This window comes from Zeus faber, assembly GCF_960531495.2.
Source record: "Zeus faber genome assembly, chromosome: 2".
In the NCBI taxonomy this organism is placed as follows: Eukaryota; Metazoa; Chordata; class Actinopteri; order Zeiformes; family Zeidae; genus Zeus; species Zeus faber.
The window spans coordinates 11972004-11992639 of NC_137189.1; the positions used below are offsets into that span (position 1 = coordinate 11972004).

At 43.5% G+C, this 20636-nt stretch overlaps 1 protein-coding gene across 1 annotated transcript in view; it reads left to right on the forward strand.

Annotated features, from left to right (window-relative positions):
• The window catches only part of nbas (NBAS subunit of NRZ tethering complex), a gene marked incomplete at both ends in the record, with an annotated part of 203143 nt that overhangs the window by 124155 nt on the left and 58352 nt on the right, over positions 1–20636 (forward strand). The window contains 3 exons of the mRNA XM_080022664.1: positions 7988–8238; positions 15224–15564; positions 17351–17590. Coding sequence (XP_079878790.1) covers positions 7988–8238; positions 15224–15564; positions 17351–17590 — 832 coding nt within the window. The remainder of the gene's footprint in view (positions 1–7987; positions 8239–15223; positions 15565–17350; positions 17591–20636) is intronic.

The following is a 20636-nucleotide window of genomic DNA, read 5'->3' on the forward strand; positions in this document are numbered from 1 at the left end:
GTCCCTTGCAGAGTCACAGACAACGGGGTTGAAGAGTACCAGTTTTATTGTAGTGGGCACGGTAGAACAAGCCTGGAGCAAATGTAAAACACCTCATGACAAGGGCCCAGTTGCTGCCCCTTTATACCACGCGTTCCAAATGATTATGCAAATTGGATTTAAGTGTCCTAAACATTACATTTTTGGTTTTTCAATTAAACTCATGGAAGGTATTGTGTCTCAGGGCTCTTTGGATCACTGAAATCAATCTCAGGGACCTGTGATAATTAGTTTGCCAGGTGAGCTCAATTAAAGAATTTGAAGCCGCTGATACCTCTGGAGTCCCCGAACCTCAAGGTGTAGGATCCTCCAGAGGCTTGCAGTTGTGCATAAACCTACTATTCGTCCACCCCTAACCAATGCTCACAAGCAGAAACGGTTGCAGTGGGCCCAGAAATACATGAAGACTCATTTTCAAACAGTCTTGTTTCCTGATGAGTGCCGTGCAACCCTGGATGGTCCAGATGGATGGAGTAGTGGATGGTTGGTGGATGGCCACCATGTCCCAACAAGGCTGCCACGTCAGCAGGGAGGGGGCGGAGTCATGTTTTGGGCCGGAATCATGGAGAGAGAGCTGGTAGGCCCCTTTAGGGTCCCTGAAGGTGTGAAAATGACCTTGGCAAAGTATATAGAGTTTCTGACTGACCACTTTCTTCCATGGTACAAAAAGAAGAACCGTGCCTTCCATAGCAAAATCATCTTCATGCATGACAATGCACCATCTCATGCTGCAAAGAAAACCTCTGTGTCATTTGCTGCTATGGGCATAAAAGGAGAGAAAGTCATGTTGTGGCCCCCATCCTCCCCTGACCTCAACCCTATTGAGAACCTTTGGAGCATCCTCAAGCAAAAGATCTATGAGGGTGGGAGGCAGTTCACATCAAAACAGCAGCTCTGGGAGGCTGTTCTGACATCCTGCAAAGAAATTCAAGCAGAAACTCTCCAAAAACTCACAAGTTCAATCGTTGCAAGAATTGTGAAGGTGTTATCAAAGAAGGGTTACATGTTAACATGTAACTTGGCGTGTTGTTCCTGTTCCTGTTGTTTTTGATTGAAATAGCTTTTGATTTCTGCAAATTTAACAAATGACCATTTTCACTTCTTTACAACCAATACAATGTTTTGAAACTCTGTTGTGCATAATAATTTGGAACAGGGCATTTTGAGTTTTTTATTTTTGAAAAAAATACTGTTATCATTGGGAGGTTTGTTCAATAACATTCGAATTATACCCTCACGGTTGAAGACTTGAAAATTATACTGACTGTCAATTGCATCGACTACTTTGGAAAATCAGAGAAAAATATAATTTGCAGGATAATTTGGAACGCAGTGTAATCACATGGGATCCGGGGCTCTGTTCCTTCAGATCTTCTCTGATAGCAGGAAGAAACACAGGTAGAAAAAAAACGTTTCTCGTTCCGTGAGGAGCTTACGGTCTAAACTTAAAAAACAAACAAACAAAAAAAAATAGTTTTGCACACTTGCCCAGTCTGGGGTCTTGTCGGTGATCCTTCGTCCCCCAAAGGCTGAGCCCTACAGTTTGACTGCAAGCAAGGAAACAAGCAACACCATGGGGAACCGGCTTCGGTATCCATAGTTTTTGTGTACGGTTCAAGCGAGCGGACCGGCTCCGGTTATCCTACATGTTGTGTCACATCAGGGGAACACACAGCGGCAGAGAACTGAGCCGAGGAGGCTACACTACAGGTCGGTAAACTGGCGCCAGCACAGTGCTGGTTCCCCAACTTGAGTCTGTTGTAGTTTGTGTGTAGTTTGCTCTTGTGAGGGTTTCTGCTCCAGGAGCCTACACCGACAAGGTAAATTCGTTATAACGGATCTGCCAGTGCTATTGTTTTGCATACGCCGATATCCCCTTTTTCCCTCACGTTAAGCTCTGATAGTATTGGGTGGCTTCGCCTGAGTGTGCCTACCAGCTGGCAAACAGGTAGAAGTGTCAGTTTGGGGTGCCTTCACTGTTTATTTACGAGCACATTGCGATCCACTGTGTTAGCTCCGATAGTATCAGATGGCCTAGCCTGAACACATCAGCCAGTTAAACGGGAGCAAAAGAGAGAGGTATGAACAATCATACTTGTTTTGAGTACATGGCTCCTCTGCTGGCCACAGACAGACGTGATCTCTGTCCTAGTTGTTTGGGGCTGGTGCACTGGAGATAGGGCTTGACTGATGGTGCCTGCATGAATGTTCCTTCATGCCACTGACCCTGAAGGTCTCCTGACTGGCTCAGGTTGATGGTCCCCCACTCAGCTCCCAGGACAGGGCGGTTGCTGGTACAGTGCCACCCAGGCACTTACTGATGGAAGCGTGAGGGGCTCCAGCCAGGAAGAGGAAGAGGGCCAGGAAGGACACGCTGGCAGCGAAGGTAGACACCCTGACAGCGGAAATGGATCAGATCAACTCACTTTTCCTCTCGCTCCAACCAGGGGACACCCCAGCCAGGCCGGTGGGTGCCCTTATACCCACACAGTCTGGGGGGTTCCAGGAGGAGGATGTGGTGTTCATTGCTGCCTCCAGCAACCTGTTTGGTGTGGAGGAGCAGGCGAAACCCTTAATACCCACCTTTGCATCGAACCCAGGCTCTGACAGTGGCTCAGTGATGGGTTCCAAGAGTGATCAGGAGGTCCTGAAGTCAGCCATTCAGATGGGCTGGACATTGTCTGCCATATCCACCCCCACCAGGCATTCCCTTCAGATGGCCACTTGTAGAGTTCCCCCGTCTCCTGACTACATTGGGGAGCTATGAAGGTGTTGGGCGGATGCCAGGTCCTTTTCCATTCTAGTGGTAGCAGGGTCTTGGTGGACATGCAGGATGCCAGTGCCTAAGGGCTAGATTACATGCCGGCGGTATAGCCCACTATAGCCTCGCTGATTGTCTCCCCTGACGAGGCATTGAGGTCTAACGCCTGTTGCCCCCAGCCTCAGGGCCCCATCACTGTTGACCTTATCACCAGGTCATATGACAGCTCCCAAATGGGGAACTCCCTGTTTCACCTCGTGCTTGCCTTGTCCCAGACGCTACAGATGTCAGGTCGAGGATGCCTCAGCACTGAGCCTCAGTGACGCATCACTGCAGGTCTTTGCGTTCATGTCGAGGGAGATTGGCAGGTCTGGCTGGCTCAATCCCCTCTTTCAGAGTGTTGTAGGCGAACGCTCCGCACCATCCCAGTGGTCCTGGGCCAGGCAGCACAGCATGCTCTGGAATGTACGGTGTAGGCGAGTCAGACTAGATACCAATTTGCAGGCTTGAGAGGCCAACGCAGGCCTGCCGCTAGGCAGCAGAGAACCCAGGGGGACATGACCCCAGCCAGGACATCTAGAGGCTGCAGAACAGGGCCCGACCCCCGAGGTCGCCCGTGGTAAGAGTATCACAGTACCACCTCAATTACTAAAGGGGTTATACATCAGACCTTTGTCAAGGAGACCATGTATAAGGGGTACACCCTCCAGTTCCAACGTCGGCCCCCAGGCTTTAAAGGCGTCAAAAGGACCATGGTCAGAGATCCCAGAAGCTTGCTAGCCCTTGGCCAGGAGATTTTCGTCCTTCTGGGGAAGGGCACCATCGAGGCTGTCGCTCAACCCGCACAGCTCGATTGATTTTATTCCGTTTATATCCTAATCAGGAAGAAGGATGGTGGGTTTTGCCCAATCCTCAATCTGAGTAGGCTCAATCAATTCTTGAAGGTGTTGCCATTAGATTTCCACTCCCTGGTTATAATATCTAATATTTCAATATTATTTTCTTGCAGAAGAGGTTTGGGCTGTTTTAATACATCCAAAACTGCAATCTAAATTGTTTTTCATCATACAATTACAATTGATCACCCGAGGTGGATGGCTTTAAGACTGATGCCAAGATGGCTGCAGCCGGCTTCTCTTCATGCTGTAAATGCTCGCTCTCGTCAATATTCTGAACAAAAGACAGTTCATAATTAATATGTAAGGCAGTCTGTGTGTGTGTTATTTTTTTGCGCTCCAACTTCATAACTTGGTGAATCTGACTAGCCTCGTACGGAGTGCCTTTTCAGCAAGTGTTCCTGCGGGGGTGAGCATGCACTAGCACACGTGCGCACATCTCGGTGATAAATATTCCGCTGTCACTGACCCATTGCTTTCTGATGTAGGGAAATGGTTTATGGAGTCCACTTAACGATAAATTACAACCCCCCCTCACGCTTTCCTCCAGCTGCTCTGTGCGTCTCAACGTAGGTGTGCTGCACGTGCACGCCCTAAAATGTCAAGGTCATGATAAGGAAGTACACCACAACATACACCATCTCCAAAAAGCACTTACCGCCTTGTAGGACATCTAGATAAGATGAGATAAGATAAGACTTTATTAATCCCCTTTGGGTAAATTCAGATGTCACGGCAGCAAAAAAACAGTGCACCTTATTCATCACAATATTTTCATCAAAAAATCTAAAATCTTAAAATAGTGCTGTAGAAGAACCTTTGAAATAAACACAACAAACTTTCTTTTAGTTCTCTCAGTTTTTACATTCTAATACTGCTTCTGTATAGTAATATGTTTGTCATGACCGGTGAAAGGGCCAGTCTAGAATTATACGACTGCGAAATTTGGGAGATACATTTCTTTTTTTACTTCCCAGAAGAGATCAACGGCATTACACTTTGTAGTCGACATAATATAAATCCCTTATTAGACCCATTATGTCTTGAGGGGCTAAAAACAGTGCTAAAATCACCACAGACGGCATAAGCCAACACATAAAAAATAATGCTGATGAAACAATATATTTCTGTTCAATTTCATCATCTGACATTTTTCCATGTTTCGGTATGAAAAACAATGGCACAAGGAAACGTCGACAGAAAGAGAAGGCTGAAAATGTTTAAAAGGACCAAATGAGAGGAGAGCGGGGGTGCATAGGTTCTAGATACCTGGAAAAGAAGGCTGAAGCAAAGGGTGGGTTTGGAGAGAACTACCCCTAGAAACAGAGGGGGGGGGGGTAGATTATGGGATGAAAACAGTGTGTCCTCGACAGTCTTATTAACACAGAATAACCACTTTAGTGGGAATCAATGCCCTGTTAAAGACTGCCATCACCATCCCTCCTTGCTCCGTTTGGGGCATAATTTCCTGTCTGACTGTGCACGTGTGCGTGCGTGTGTGTTTGTGCTTATGGGAGCAGAGCTTCCTACATGTAGCGGCTCTGTGGGTGCTTAGTTGTACACAATTATTGATGTGCATTCCGACAGGTTTTACTGACATTTTAATGACTGCTATGAAACATTTTTAAAGGACAAAAAAAAATGTAAAATGTCTAAAAGTGGAAGCAGCATCGCCGACATCAGCTGCTGAATCCAATCCAATCAACTTGACTTTGCCCTCATTTCTGGAAACTTCTACACCGCCGCTGACTTTTACAGAACCTCCCACCTCCCGTCTCCCATCGGGCTGGATGGATTTGACTTTGCGTATGTCGTTCTTTTTGATTTATAGTTGTTTCTCAAGGTAACAGCCAGTCAGTCAAATACAGAGAGAGAGAGAGATTCAAATAATCTGCTATAAATTCCTATTTACAAACAGCAATTTAGTCGAGTCATGCCTAACAAGTGAGCTGCATTTAAAATTAACGGGCGAACACACACAGGCAACCTTCTGCTCGGCCAAAGAAGCAAACATTTTGTAAACAAATTAGCCAGCCAAGATTGTGATGAATAATACAGTGTTGTTCAAATACAATAAAGACATCGGCAACTTGCTGAATAACCACACAGCATAAGTGTGTGTGTGTGTGTGGGGGGGAGACGTTAACAGGGAAACAGCACAAACAAGACACATTACATCTGGAATAACATGGAAAGGTGATACACAGACATCATAAATATTATGACATTTTAAGCGTTACTTTGATATTGATTATCTGGTTATATTTTGGAGATGAGTATCAGAGTTTAGTTGTTGTCCCAAAAATGAGACATCTTCTTTCCCGGGAAAAAGAAGCACACTATCCCTTTGAGCCTTTAAAACAGAGAAAGGCCTCTGCAAAAATAAAATATAACAAGATGGCCTATAATAATACGCAATTTATGACATAAAATATGCTAAGTTCTATTATAAATAAAACAGATAGGGGGCAGTCATAAATTAAGTAGACATCACTGTTATTAAATCAAAAAGACATTGGGGATTCGTGTTTATTAATTACAACAATAAAAGCTTTCAGTCTGTGCCTCCGGCACATGTAGTGCACGCACAGCTGTTGCATAAACTTCTAAATATGTCATGTAAAAGATATGAAATGCATACGTTTTAAGATCGGAAACTTTAGGCCTTCATTTTTTCCTTCTCCATTCCAGTATGTTCTAAATGTAAATAAATAAAAAAAATTATAATTCCCGTTTCCCGTTATTATATTTCCTGGGAATGTTGGTGTCCTGTGGTATCTGGCACCAAGACATTAGCAGTTCTTGTTGGCCTGCAAGTTGTGGTGGGCCCCCATGGATGGGGCTTGTTGTTCCAGTACATCCCACAGATGCTCCATCGGATTGGACCCTAACCCCGACGCTCACATGCCCATTGTAGGCGCTCTTACGATAACCAATAATCTCAGACGATATCTCACGGTACATTGTGAAATCAATATTATAACAGTATTTTGAACAATCCTAGTTACACGCCGTTTGAATGGACAGAGACCGAGGTGGTGTCACTATTTGTGAACGGATGGAGCAGAAAGAGTCCATCTGGCCCTGATGCAGAGGACGCAACCGAGCTTCCAACAGCGTTGTTTGCTGACTCGCTTCACGTGCCAACATTACGCACGTAGCGCGGCTTCACCTGGCAATTAAGGGTGGGGATGAAGAGAGGCAGTCTTTGTAGCTGCTTAATGGGTGTTTTCTATGGAGTATGTTTTTGTTGGAATCCCTATTGCAAAGACAATTACCGCTATTTTAACGCCGTCGTTGTCGTGCACTGCATCCATGGAGTGGCTGCGCCGCAGGCTACAGCTTTTTCATTAGCGCGGAGCTCCGAGCTAGCTATGACAGGGAGCCCCGAGGAAGTGCTGTCCTCTTTGATGTCCTCTTATCCTGACAGATAAACACACACACACAAACACACACACACACACACTCTCTCTCTCTCTCTCTCTCGCTCGCTCACAAAGCGATAGCTCAGAGCCTTCCGTATCTCCGTCACTGACTTTTTGTTCTTCCCGTGTTTTGCCTCATTTCTCCTCCTTGCTTGTGATTTTCCCGAGAAGCTTTATATTCCCCTCTTGTAGTTGGTGTGTTTTCTGCCTTTCACTCCGCTTTGCCTTGTCACGATGCGAGCCGCCCGCCGCTGTCGGGGGGTGTTTGTCGACTCCGGCGGCTCACTAAATAGGCTTTAACACACATGCGTTCACTTAACTAAGCTGGGGGTGTTTGTTGTCCTGTGAAGTTCCTTTTTTGAAATGATTTATAAACGATGATATATAAACGATGGTATATGAAATCATCAAACTAATCAGAACAAATGCATCCAAACTCTAATCTCTCTCTCTCTCTCCTCATTGTTATTATGATTGCTATTATTATTGTTGTTGGTATTGTTTTTAATGATATGTATTTACTTATTGCTTTGTTCATTGATTTGTCTTCCAGCTTTTTGTGCTTGCGCCACTGGATTCATTAGACATGTATCTAACAATTCTATTATCGCACATATCATATAATGAAGTAAGAGCAATAAAAGATGGATGCAATTAATAAATAGATACATTAAAACAACTCACTTAATTATAACCTCTTTCACTCTATCTTTCTCCTTGCTTCTCTCGATCCCTTATTCTGTCTTTCTATCCCCTTTCCTCTCTTTCCCTTTCTTTTGCTTCCCCCTTCTCTGTTCTTCTTCTCATCTGTCTGTCTCTCTCTCTCTCTCTCTTTGTTTTTTTTGGCTCCGTCTATTCCCATCCAGTCTGCCCACGAAGGACATTGAGTCCCGCAGTGTGTCCCTGGGTCTGTTCGACACCCTGAGGCTGGACCCCGGGGCCTTCTACAACCACATGACCAAGTACGTGCTGCCCAGCGTGGAGGGCACCGACCTGGGCCGCCTCCTCTACTACTACACCCTGCTGGAGGCGGCCGGCTGCGAGCCCCATGTCACGGCCCGCATCAAACCCAACAGCCATGTCAAGCTGCTCAAGAAGCTCCGCACCATCGCAAACGGTATCTTTCTTGGATTTTAACGCGCCATGTTGGGGTATAGTGGGGATTTGAGCAGAAGTGTGATTCCTTCAGATGCCGGGGTTCTCCCAGAACGAGGTTCCACTCGTATCGGGGTTTAAATTTTGACTTTTATAATTTTCCACCATGCTCAAAAAGGCAACTGCACAAGGAGTCTCACAAGGAGACTCACATATTAATTTATTTACTCAGAAATGTGTGCTTACAGTAGTGCACATGTGGCTAATTAACTGAATTTCCATTGCCATGTTTCTGTCAGCGCCATGGTTAGTTTCACAAACAGAGGTTTATACTGTACTTCCATTCCAGAACGTTTTTACCACATAACACATTTAGCACAATGATATCACAAACATAAGTATAGATACAGTTTATCTTATATTACTTGGCGATTTCATGTTTTCTCATTTACTTATAGATCTTTCATATTACTATAACAAAACTATGATTTAATATTATATCGTGTTACTTTGATGATCACTGGTTTAGTGAAATGATTCCCAAACCCGGATGCCAGACCCCAACAGAGGGTCGCCAGAGATCACGGGGCGGTGGGGATGAGTAATAGTCAAATATTTGTCCATTCAGTGAGGGGGTAGTGGCTCAGGAGGTAGAGCTGGTCGTCTAATAATCGGAAGATTGCCGGTTAGATTCTCGGCTCCTCCTGGTAGCCTGCTGATCTCATCTAATCATTTGTCAAATATTGGTTCATGTTCCTTATATTTAGAGTTCCAAGTTCAGGTCCTTACAAAAGCCATAGAATGTGACCCACCACATACTTTAGGGTAATTTGGTGGCGTTTTTTCCGCATCATTTGAAGTGGAGAATCAGAGCTTCCAAACAAGGTGCCACTTGTGCAAATCAAGCAAATATTTTTAAAGCTATGACTTGTTAATGACAAGGGTATTGCCAACTGTTTCTGAGATAATCACCTCCCAAGTTTTACCCACACCAGGTTCATTCAGCCAGCTCCCAGAATGCAAATGGGGTTCGTGGACAAACAAAGCCTCATGGCTACTTAACATACTGACTGAATGGCCAATCATGAACAGTGTCAACAACACAACTTATTTAGTTTTTTAAAAAGCTTTTATTCAACAATAAGAATATACATGTTTTATAAAAGTGGAATTATTTTGGAGTTTAAAAGTACGGACAACACAACAAAATGTGTCCCACCACAGCAAAACTCGCCATCTCGTGCATTTCTAAAATCGCCAGGAGCAGCCAAATAAGTTGAAAAAACCTTTCTTGAAGGAAAATTCGATTTTTCCAGATTCGTGTTCTTCTTTATCTCTCAATGTATTTTCAAAAGTGAGTTTGATTTATAAATAGTAGAAAAATGTTAAACCGTGGAGTTAAATGTTCCCGTTAGATTACATGGGGAAACGCAGTTCACTTACCGAGACGCTGAACAGCGCTGAATAACGGCGATTGATCGTTTCCCCTGCTGCGCTTTAACCGTCCGTATACGAAAGTGACGTAGGTGCGTGACGCGAAGGGTTCTTCCTCTTCGCAGTTTCACAACAATGGCTCTGTGTGTGTAAAAGTAATACGATTTAAAGGTTGAATTCTATCAAAACGGTTTCACATTGTGACTTCATATGACATTGAATATGGAGGGATGATCTTCACCTGGATGTTCTCTTTAAATGAAACGATCGATCGGGATTATTGAGCGTTATTCAGCGTCTAGGTAAGTGAACTGCGTTTCCCCATGTAATCTAAGAGGAATATTTAACTCCACGGCTTAACATTTTTCTGCTATTTATAAACCAAACTCGGTTTTGAACAAATGTTGAGAAAAAACACAAAGGAAAGGAAAAAGGAAAAATCAAATTTTCCTTCAAGAAAGATTTTTTCAACTTATTTGGCTGCTCCTGGCGATTTTAGAAATGCGCGAGATTGCGGCTTTTGCTGTGGTCGGACACAAATTTCAAATATAATATAAGACTTTAAATAGTCTTTCATTTTAATTGGAATTTGAGCTCTTAACTTGTATAAAGTGTATGATTTTGTGTCCAATCAGCTTTTGATTCAGGGGTTCTCTGTGGAGAAAAAAATAGAAGGTTGGGAAGTTGTGAACCGTGAGTCAAAGGGACAGTTAATCCCAACGATAAATCAACGCTGATTTGTTTCAAATCCAGAATCCCTCGTAAAACCCCTGGGGTCAAATCTGACGAGCAGCTCTGACAAAATGACAACTTACATGGATTCCACATTTTCTCCTGATCCCCTTGGGATGAATCCAAGAACAAGACAGACTTCTAAACTGAACATAACGAATCAAGAAAATACAGTGTACCAATCATAATGTTACGACCTGCAATTTTCAGATTATACAATGTAATGACTTGGTCATATAGTCGTGAGCCTGTTTTTTTTCGGCGTCAGACATTTTGGTGTGTGTGTGTGTGTGTGTGTGTGTGTGTGTGTGTGTGTGTGTGTGTGTGTGTGTGTGTGTGTGTGTGTGTGTGTGTGTGTGTGTGTGTAAGTGTGTGTGTGTGTGTGTGTGTGTGTGTGTGTGTTTTTTTTTGTTTTTGGGGGGGGTTTGGAGCTGGAGCTTTGCTGCTGAAGGTGTGAGTCACTTGGCAGGGAAGTTCAGTAAAGGTCATCTGGATGTCAGATGCGTTTTCATGCCTAACTTCCTCTTGACCCAGATGATGCCAGGCCTTTTGCCACTGACACATGTCCCTGTTTAACAGACACGTACACACACACACACACACACACACACACACACACACACACACACACACACACACACACACACACACACACACACACACACACACACACACACACACACACACAGGATTGACACTTAGAGCCAGTAAATACGTACACAAAAACGGTCGTCAAGGCATTCACAAACAAGTTGCCATTGTGACATTTACACTTACAAACCAACATGCGTGCACGCCGCCGCCCCCTACACTACAATGTACACGCCACCACGCACATTCTCGCTGTTGCAGTCAGTGCCGTACCGGTGTGTGAATGACGAGGCAGCCGTCTTCTGCTTCTAATGCCTTCAAAGCTCCGTTCAAGTTGCACACACTAACACGCGATCATCTGCACTGCTACTGTACACATGAAGCCACAGACTGTGTGTGTGTGTGTGTGTGTGTGTGTGTGTGTGTGTGTGTGTGTGTGTGTGTGTGTGTGTGTGTGAGATAGATAGATAGATAGATAGATGCTTGCTTAATTAGATACTTTATTTATCCTCAAAGGTACATTTCAGTGTCACGGCAGCTCACATCACAAAATATGCAATTATAATAAAGTGATAACACTAAAATATACAAAGAAATGGCAGAATTAGCAATAAAAATAAACAATAAACCACAGAATAAATTTCAATATGCAATGAACCAATGATATCCAAAAAAAAAAAAGAAAAAATAGCAATAAGCAATAAAACTAAACCTAACAATAAACCAGAAAAATAAACAGTGAACAATAAACATTTGGCAATAAACCGAACATAGCCCTCACACGTGGAAACATTCCCACCTTGCAGAGCAGCGACGCCTCTCCACCATTCATCTGGATCTCAGACACTGTATCAGGTGACCGTCTGAGAAGGGGGGGGGGGGGCGTTGCAAGAACATGTGCAAGTCCATGTAAATATTGTTTATTGCTTGTGTGTGTCCCTCTGTTACTGTTTATGTAGGTGTGTGGCTAACGTGAGAGAGAGTGGGTTCACTCTGGTGTTGACAGAGAGCCTTTTTCGCAGACAGGCCAATGAAATATTTAAATATTTAAAGCCCAGATGGGCTGTGGTGCTAGCGCAGTAATGTGTCTGTCTGACAGCACGACAGACCCATAACACACACACACACACACACACACACACACACACACACACACACACACACACACACACACACACACACTGTGGGCTGTCTGAGAGACTGGCAGCTCTGGGGGATACACAGACAGACCCTCCTACCTTCCCAGCAGCACTTCACTCATTGCTTCCATTATATTGCGTGTGTGTGTGGGACTTATTGGGCATATCAGTTATCTCTCACTGCCGCTCAATAAATCATTATAGCACCCTCTGCTTTGCACATAAAGATATTCCTTAAGCATAATATTCAGAGCCTTTAGAAATGCCTTTATCATAAAATGTCCCCCTAGAGTTGTGAGCCGGCAAACTGGTGTGTGACAGCTTGAAGCACATTATGAAGTCATAACTTCTATAACACCCAAATGGGCATTTTTGTGTTTGCCAGGTATCTGTAATACCAGTATGTCTGGAGATTCTAGGTGTTTTGTTTACTGTAGGTAATATGGATTTTGGTAAATGCTATATAAAACAGTAAGGATATAAACGGTAAGGATGCTCCGATCAGGGTTTTTGGGGCTGATCACTGGAAGCAGTATCAGCCAATAGCGTTCACCGATCACAGGGTCTATTTAAAACCTTCTATTTATCCTGTAGCATTATTTATTTAACTATTCTTTACAACATTGTATATTAAGTTTTACAATTAAGAGATGAGAAAGTATCATGAATTGACAACTGTTTATTTATTTTCAGGCAACATGTGCAACATATTCCATTCTGTCTCTTCAGAATGAGGGGTAAAGCTTTGCAATTTGATCCCGTTCACACCTGGCATCAACACACATGTTTGGTGATGATCACAAGTGGACAGCTGTAATGCAAGGTGTAAATGCACCAAATGCATCCTCAATGTGGTTTGAGGTCCGATCGCTCAGCCCACATTCGGAGGTGGTCTGGGCCACCATTTGTTTAGCAGTCTGAACGCAAATGTGTCCTGGGCCACATTAAAAGGACCGCCTACTCAACTGACGTCCTTTGCATAAGCGGAAGCACGTACTCATTAGCGCGCCGACGCCATCATATTAAAGACTGGTCATGAAAGTCTCCCCGTTATAAAAATGCAGGATTTATTGTTTACAAGTGAAGTATTTACACAATATATCCATTGTCCATCCATTATAAAATATTCAGATCCATAGCAACAGAAAGGAACCGGCAGACCAAGTGATGTGGCACAGGACACACAGATTTTTTGTTTCATTTATTGCATTACGCAGTGATCGGCACAGTCCCTTACCACAGTTGTCTTTAAAAAATAAAAAATAATAATGTTTCATACAGGTAGGAAACAAACCGAAATTAATACATGTGTCTACACCGCTGTCTAGACAATGCAGTGGATCCTCTCCACTGTTGCACCATACACATCAGATGCGCAGGGAACTGCCGCGCTTCACTTCCCCTCCCATGTTAACCAATGTCGCGGTTCTAACTGGCCATGCATGCATTTACATATACAAAGTACATCAGTACCTTCATCCAAGGAATCCCGGGACTGCAGGACGCATTTTGAGCTATAATATAAATATGTTATATAGTTTAAATAATCTTTAAATTTCAAACTATTTCACCTTTCATATATAATTACTCTAAAATAATAATGATTACATCAGAATATAAACCATTTCTTAATACCTTTTAACCAACGTTACCTGAAGTTACATTGAACTCTCTACATGGAGCGGTGCGGAGGTAGCGATCCGCACCGCTAAGGAGAAAAAAACTCCACTCCAATTCTCTGAGTTATGTTGATGTTATATATCATTACAAGTGTGATTATCAGAATGTTATATATTTTACAACATTAAATGTAATAATATTGCAGTGTGTCTCCTCCCTTCCCACTCCCCGATCCCACTTCATTTATTTGTTAAGATATCATGTGTGGTTCTGAACAGATTACTGTCATTCAAATTTCTCTGTATCGCAAAGTGTGATTGTTAATTCCCTGTGAAAATTATGTTTCTCCAGTCAATCCCAGGTTATGATTTGAAATGTAAGTGTCTGGTTTTCGCTGCACGGCACAACACTCGCTTCGCGAGCCTTTCGTGAGAGGAAGTAGGCTATCCAGTAAGATCATGCCTGTAATTCTGGACAGATTTTTTTCATTCAGACAACTCGTAAGTAGTTTACCCTGTCTGTCTATTCACAGCCAGCTGTGTGTGTGTGTGTGTGTGTGTGTGTGCGTGTGCGTGTGCGTGTGCGAGACGGTTCTCTTGTCAGCTCTACTAACATTTTCTTTTGTTCAAATTGTAACAAAAGAATAGGAAATAAATATGTGGCGGTCTATGTTGATTGGGAAACACTGCCATGCATAACCGGGAAGAGAAACTGTCTCGCGCGTTTTGTGTCTTCTCATCGGCCTTTATACCGATCACCGATCGCACCATCTAGAACGAATATTGGCTGATCGATCAGAGCACCCTTATACAAGCTAACAAAGGCGTTTGCAGTGTATAGACTACTAAGTACTTTATGTTTATTACATTTATTGTGTGGTGAGTGAAATTATGTAAAACACATACGTCAATGGAAAAATAAGTAAATCAAAGTTCACGAAAATATATAAATATAAAAAATATATATATTTATGTATTTTTGTGATCTTTGATTTATAAACTACTTGAACACCCAAATTTACCGAAGGGTATTGCTGCCACACCAGAAAAATAAAAAAACGGATCAGCAACATGTTATAACGTGAAAAGACCATTGTTATAACAAGATGCTTTACACATTACTCCGAAATACAAACTTATCACGTTATAATAAGAAACGTTTCCTGATAAGTGACTAATGTGAAAATATCTTGTTATAACGTGAAAAACATATTGTCATAGCAATAAACTTTTCAAGTAATAACATGACATTGACCTGTTTTTATTTTTCTGGCGTGGCAGCGATCCATTCAAATGAGTGTCGAAAGGCGGTTAAGGGATAAAAGGAGACATTGGTCATCACAATCAAGCCAGAAATGAGGGAGTTATGAATGGATGGATCAGTGGATGCTTCTTCTGAGTAATTGTCAATGAGGAGATTCAGTGAGATGTCCGATCACTCATGGTCACCACTGCATGTTCCTGTTCTGAAGACACCCTCTCGTGCCTCCAGGACTGGACTACCGCCGGCTGACTGATGAGTCATCCGACCCGCTGGCCGCCCTGGAGACGATCTTGACCAGTCAGAACGTGCTTTCCATCTCCAAACTGGCCAAGCAGCTGCCGCTACCAGGGGTCGGGATGACGACCGTGTCCCCCAGCGCAGTGCATGCCGTCTGGCTGCGCAAGCTCTTCTGGAAGGGCGACCCCCAGCTCCTGAAGAGACCCCCGACCGGCGACCAGGACTACCTGCATGCCTACGACACCTGCGCCAAATACCTGGACCGCCTGGTCCCCGCGGACACTGTGCACTTCCTGGACGACGTCACCTTCTCCCCCCAGGCGGCCGATCAGGTAGAGAGGGTGTTTGTTTCTAGCTGTTGTTTTGAACCTCAAAGTTTTGGGTTTGAAGAAGAAGGATCTGTTCTCTATGTGCTTTATCATCATCTGCACGGGAGGTCGTGGGAGGGAGACTTACGGACGGGGTGTAATTGCAGCTCGCTGAAGGCGGCCGTATAGACACGATTCATACCACTGTTAAGGGAAATGGCTTGTGGGGATTTCCACCCACTAAATCACACCGCAGCATTTCCCCCTCCCCTCTCTCTCTCTCTCTCTCTCTCGTTCGCTCTCCCCCTCTCTCTCCTCCACTTCATCCCTCCACCCCTGCCGCTATCACCACTTCTCTAGCCCTCGGCTTGATTTTTTGGGACCGTCGGAAAATCCTCACTGAATTCCCAAATATATTATTCTATTCACCGCCCCGCTTTAGAGCATATAAAACGCTGGTGATTTATGAGAAAGAAGATGTAGAAATTGTCAAAGATATGTCGGCCACATAATTACCGCGGCTTGAAAAATGACCCTGCATAGAAATAAAAGTGCCACAGTGGCCCTTATCAATAGTAGCCCACTGCTTTCTCACACTGATAAACTGCCTTTTGTTTTCCGTTTTGTTCTGCTTCCTCCATTCCTCTTTCCTTCTGTTCCACTTCTGCCCCCCCCCCCCCCACTTTACCCTGTGACTGTGGGAGAGATAATTGATCCTACTTCTGAGCCGATTTAACTCCAATTCCCAGCAGGCATTGCTTCCCCACTGCGCCTTTTAGAGCGCGGATTAGCGCAGTGGGAGTGAAAAAAATTAACCTTCCACGCCTGCCCCCCCTCCATTGTCCCCCATGCGTCTCCTTACTCTCTACCCCTTCACAAGAATATCTTGACCCCCCACCCCACTTAATCGGAATAACCCTGACCTTTCTCATAGTCGCACACACCCGCGCACACACACACACACACACACTTCCCCTTACTTGCCCCCATTGACTTGATCGATTCCCCTCTCCTCCTGGGGAAGGAATGAGTACGTGAGATGGAAGCCGGCCTCATTCAAGGCTGTTTGTGGAGGAATTCATTTTTTGGGGGGTGGGGGGTTCACATAAGGACAAACGCACGCACACACAGACACACACCAAAATATTGACCACGATTACCCTACTTAGTGGAGGCATCCTCCTACACTGTAACGTCCGCCCCTATTGATGATTACAAACACTGAGTTCTGGTTGGATTGATAGATGGCTGGGTACAGGCACACACACACACACACACACACACACACACACACACACACACACACACACACACACACACAGCATTGAAGCACGTTGTCCTCCTCCATCTGCCAACTCTGTTTGAGTGATTGTCCAATCCTGACAGAGAAAAATGTTGTCAGTCGAGTCAGAGATCCGAGGATGCTTAAGTGGTGTGTGTGTGTGTGTGTGTGTGTGTGTGTGTGTGTGTGTGTGTGTGTGTGTGTGTGTGTGTGTGTGTGTGTGTGTGTGTGTGTGTGTGTGTGTGTGTGTGTGTGTTTGTGTGTGTGTGGCACCTCCTTCAGCCAAGGGCCCCGTGTTCTTCTTCCATTGAATGGCTTAGTCAGTAGAATTAATTTCAATGGGCCTCAAGCTCACACACTGTCTGGTGCCGCCGTGCACCTCCAGCGCTCGATAAACACACACACACAGATCACTTGGAGGCAGAGAGGTCAGCCGAAATTATTTAATCAGAGATGGATCCAGTGCTCCTTCTGCCTTTTTCATCTCCACATGATGCAAGTGTGACCTGTGCGCTTCTACCCCCCCAGCTGAGCATCCAGTCTCGGCAAGAGGTGATACGCCGCGCGATTCGGCTCCTGCGTCAACTGGAGCAGAAGATCAGGAAGAAGGGAGGCGAGGCCCAGCAGCAGCAGCAGCAGGAGGAGGAGGGGACAGACCCCTCAGCGGCACTGACGTTGGACCAGGCGCTAGCCTACCTGCAGCTGTCGCAGGCCCACCTGGATACGCTGGACCACGCCTTTGTCCGATCCCTCAGGGACAGCCAGCAGGTAACTGCTTTCGGGTTCGTGTTCTGTCCACCTTGTCTTGTTAACGTGCGGCAAACAACAAGCAGAGTTGGATTTATCGACCTGTGCGATGATCCCTGTGACGATGCAATTGCAAGCATTTAAGTACAATATTTTGTTTGTTACATCTTCACCATCCACTATAGAAGGGAATGCCTAAGGGCATGATTTGTTCTCACTCCTCTTTTCTGGAAAATGCTAACAAAGCATCAGAGCTCGTACTAACCACCTCAAAGACATTTTTTACCCACAGAGTAATAAACTATAAGCGCACACGATTGGATGTAGGCATGTACACATACACTCATACAAACACATTGTGGTTGGCTTATATTATTTTTTGAATTATGTTATTTTCATTAATTGTTTTAAAAAAGGCATTGCATTTTGAATAGGTATGTGTGACTGTTTAAGTGCATATGCAAATAAACTTGAACTACAGTACTAAAATCGTTTTTAAAAGTATTTGTATGTACTTCATTAAATTCAATTTAGACTTTTATTCCATGACATTTCAAAGCGAATATTGAATATTTTTGCTCTACTACATACAAATACTTTTAATACTTGAATTGCATTTAAGAGCACATAATTATGTACTTTGTCTTCAGTAGAATTGTCAATGGGGTGCTTTCGCTTTTACTAGCATCATTATGTGTCAGGTTGTTTGTACATCAGTTAAAGGTCTGAGTACATGCAGTCAATCACTCAGCACTGCTTCCGTTCCTAGGGTGTGTCTTCTTCGCGGTCACCTTCAGTTCAGGCGGATATGTGTGTCTATGTGTCCGTAAAGGAATTTAGTGTGTAGATACACGTGTGATGCAATGTGATGTGTGTGTCTAGGGCGGTTCTGCTCTGCCAAGCTCTTCCCAAGCTCACTGGGACCAGCCAAGGGTATATTAATGTAAATGTGGGGGCTGCTGTTTCAGATGAACTCCAGCCGTATGGCCGCATGTACCGCACTGCATCTAATTAAGGAAAGTCACATTGACTTCCACCATTGTCCCCTCTCTTTAGGTGTGTGTGTGTGTATGTGTATGTGTATGTGTGTGTGTGTGTGTGTGTGTGTGTGTGTGTGTGTGTGTGTGTGTGTGTGTGTGTGTGTGTTTTTGTTTGCAGGTCCTTGAAAAGTCATAAAATGTCAAAAATTCAAAATACTAGGCCTAAAAGAATCTTAAATTAATAAATGTAATAAATTTATATAATTTATAAGATCTTAATTTAGCCATAAACATCTTCTGAACCTCATCTGATTTGATTCCAGTAAATTGTTCCTTACCTTGCTATTTGACAGAAAGGAAATTGTTCTAATAACAGTTCCTCGAATCATGTAGTTCAACCCTATTCCCACCCAGTACTTACCTCTATCAAATTGTCAGTATATAATCTTTACCTTCATACTTACCTATATTCCTTGTATATCGAAAAGGAGAGATGATTTGTCCAAAAAACTAAAATCTTGTAAAAATCTCTCTTGAAAAGCCTAAAACTTTAGTCACAAATACCTGCGGACACCCTGTTAAATTTGTAATACATCGAGATGAGTGGAGCCCAGGCTACCTGTAAAAAAAAAAAAATAAAAATAAAATTCAAATATAATTTACAACCAGATACAGTACAAACGTGAACACGTCTCACCACCAACATTAAAGCTATATTAGGCCCCACATAGACAAACACACAAACACACCGGCCTCCACATTTGTTACTTTGGCCACTACTCGCATTGTAAGTGATTGTATCCTTGCAGATAGATTAAGGGAAAATAAGGAACAGGCGAGGGCAGATAGGTAGAGGAGAGATAGGTCGGAAAAGTCCTGCAGGCCCTGTTTGGCCCGTACTGTAGTCATTTATCAAGCACTCCTAGCTCTGGCTGCCCAGTAATGATATTGCTCGTGGAGGAATCTACCACCAACCATCTGACCCGAGATGGGGACAGCAAATTACACACTGCAAATAGAGGGCACAGCACCGGGCTTTTAAAAGCCAGGTTCACTGTTCATAAAGACGGATTCAGAAAGATTAAACCTGGTCCCTGACTTTTCTGTGGATGAGTATCGGCACCAGAAGATAGTTATTTGACAGATAGTGTGTTATGAGGCACTGCCTTTCTAAGCCCTGTTTGCTACGAAAGAGAGTACTGTATAAATAGCTGCAGGCTACTAGAAATGTAGCTTAAAATATTAATTCTCTCGGTTAAGACAGACTGATAGCGTCTGAACATCTGCCATTTTTATTCATAGATTCACAGTATGTCCTATTTTGGCAAAAATGTTGAAAAACAAAAGTTCTGGATGTGTGAAAGACTCGATTCAATTTTGATACAAGTAGCACGATACGATTCTCTAGCGATATAATGCGTATATAGACATTTTATACATAATGAGAATTTCTACCAATTTTTCAGTGTTTATCTGAAAGAATATATTTGTGGAACACATTCAGTCTGATAGGGGAAGTTTCAATCCCTCTCTATTTTTATTTGTAAACAAGATACACATTGCTTATATAAGCTTAATTTTTGGTTTGACCAGTGTTTCAAAAATAAATATTTAAAGAATAAATAACCGAAATGAATAAGTCGCAAAGTGTTTGATTTAAGTGGAAGATCGTTTATATCACAATTTGCCAAATCAAATAAGAAATTGAAACCATATTACAAAATATGATAGAATCATGACAGAGTTTTTAAAATTGTATTGGCTAATCGTGTTTTTTGAATTGTATCTGCGATTTTTCCACATCTTCAACATGAATTGTTTAGCCTGCCACACAATAGGATACAAATGCACGCACACACACACACACACACACATATACACACACACACACACACACACACACACACACACACACACACACACACACACACACACACACACACAGTAAACACAACAGCGTCTGTGGTTTGGGGCTTTTTATTGGAAAAGAGCAAAAACAAACAATGAAGTGGCCGAAAGACAAATGCAGCTCTCCGGGTTAATTCCTCCACGACACAAATGTCAACAAGCCTGACCCCCCCCCCCCC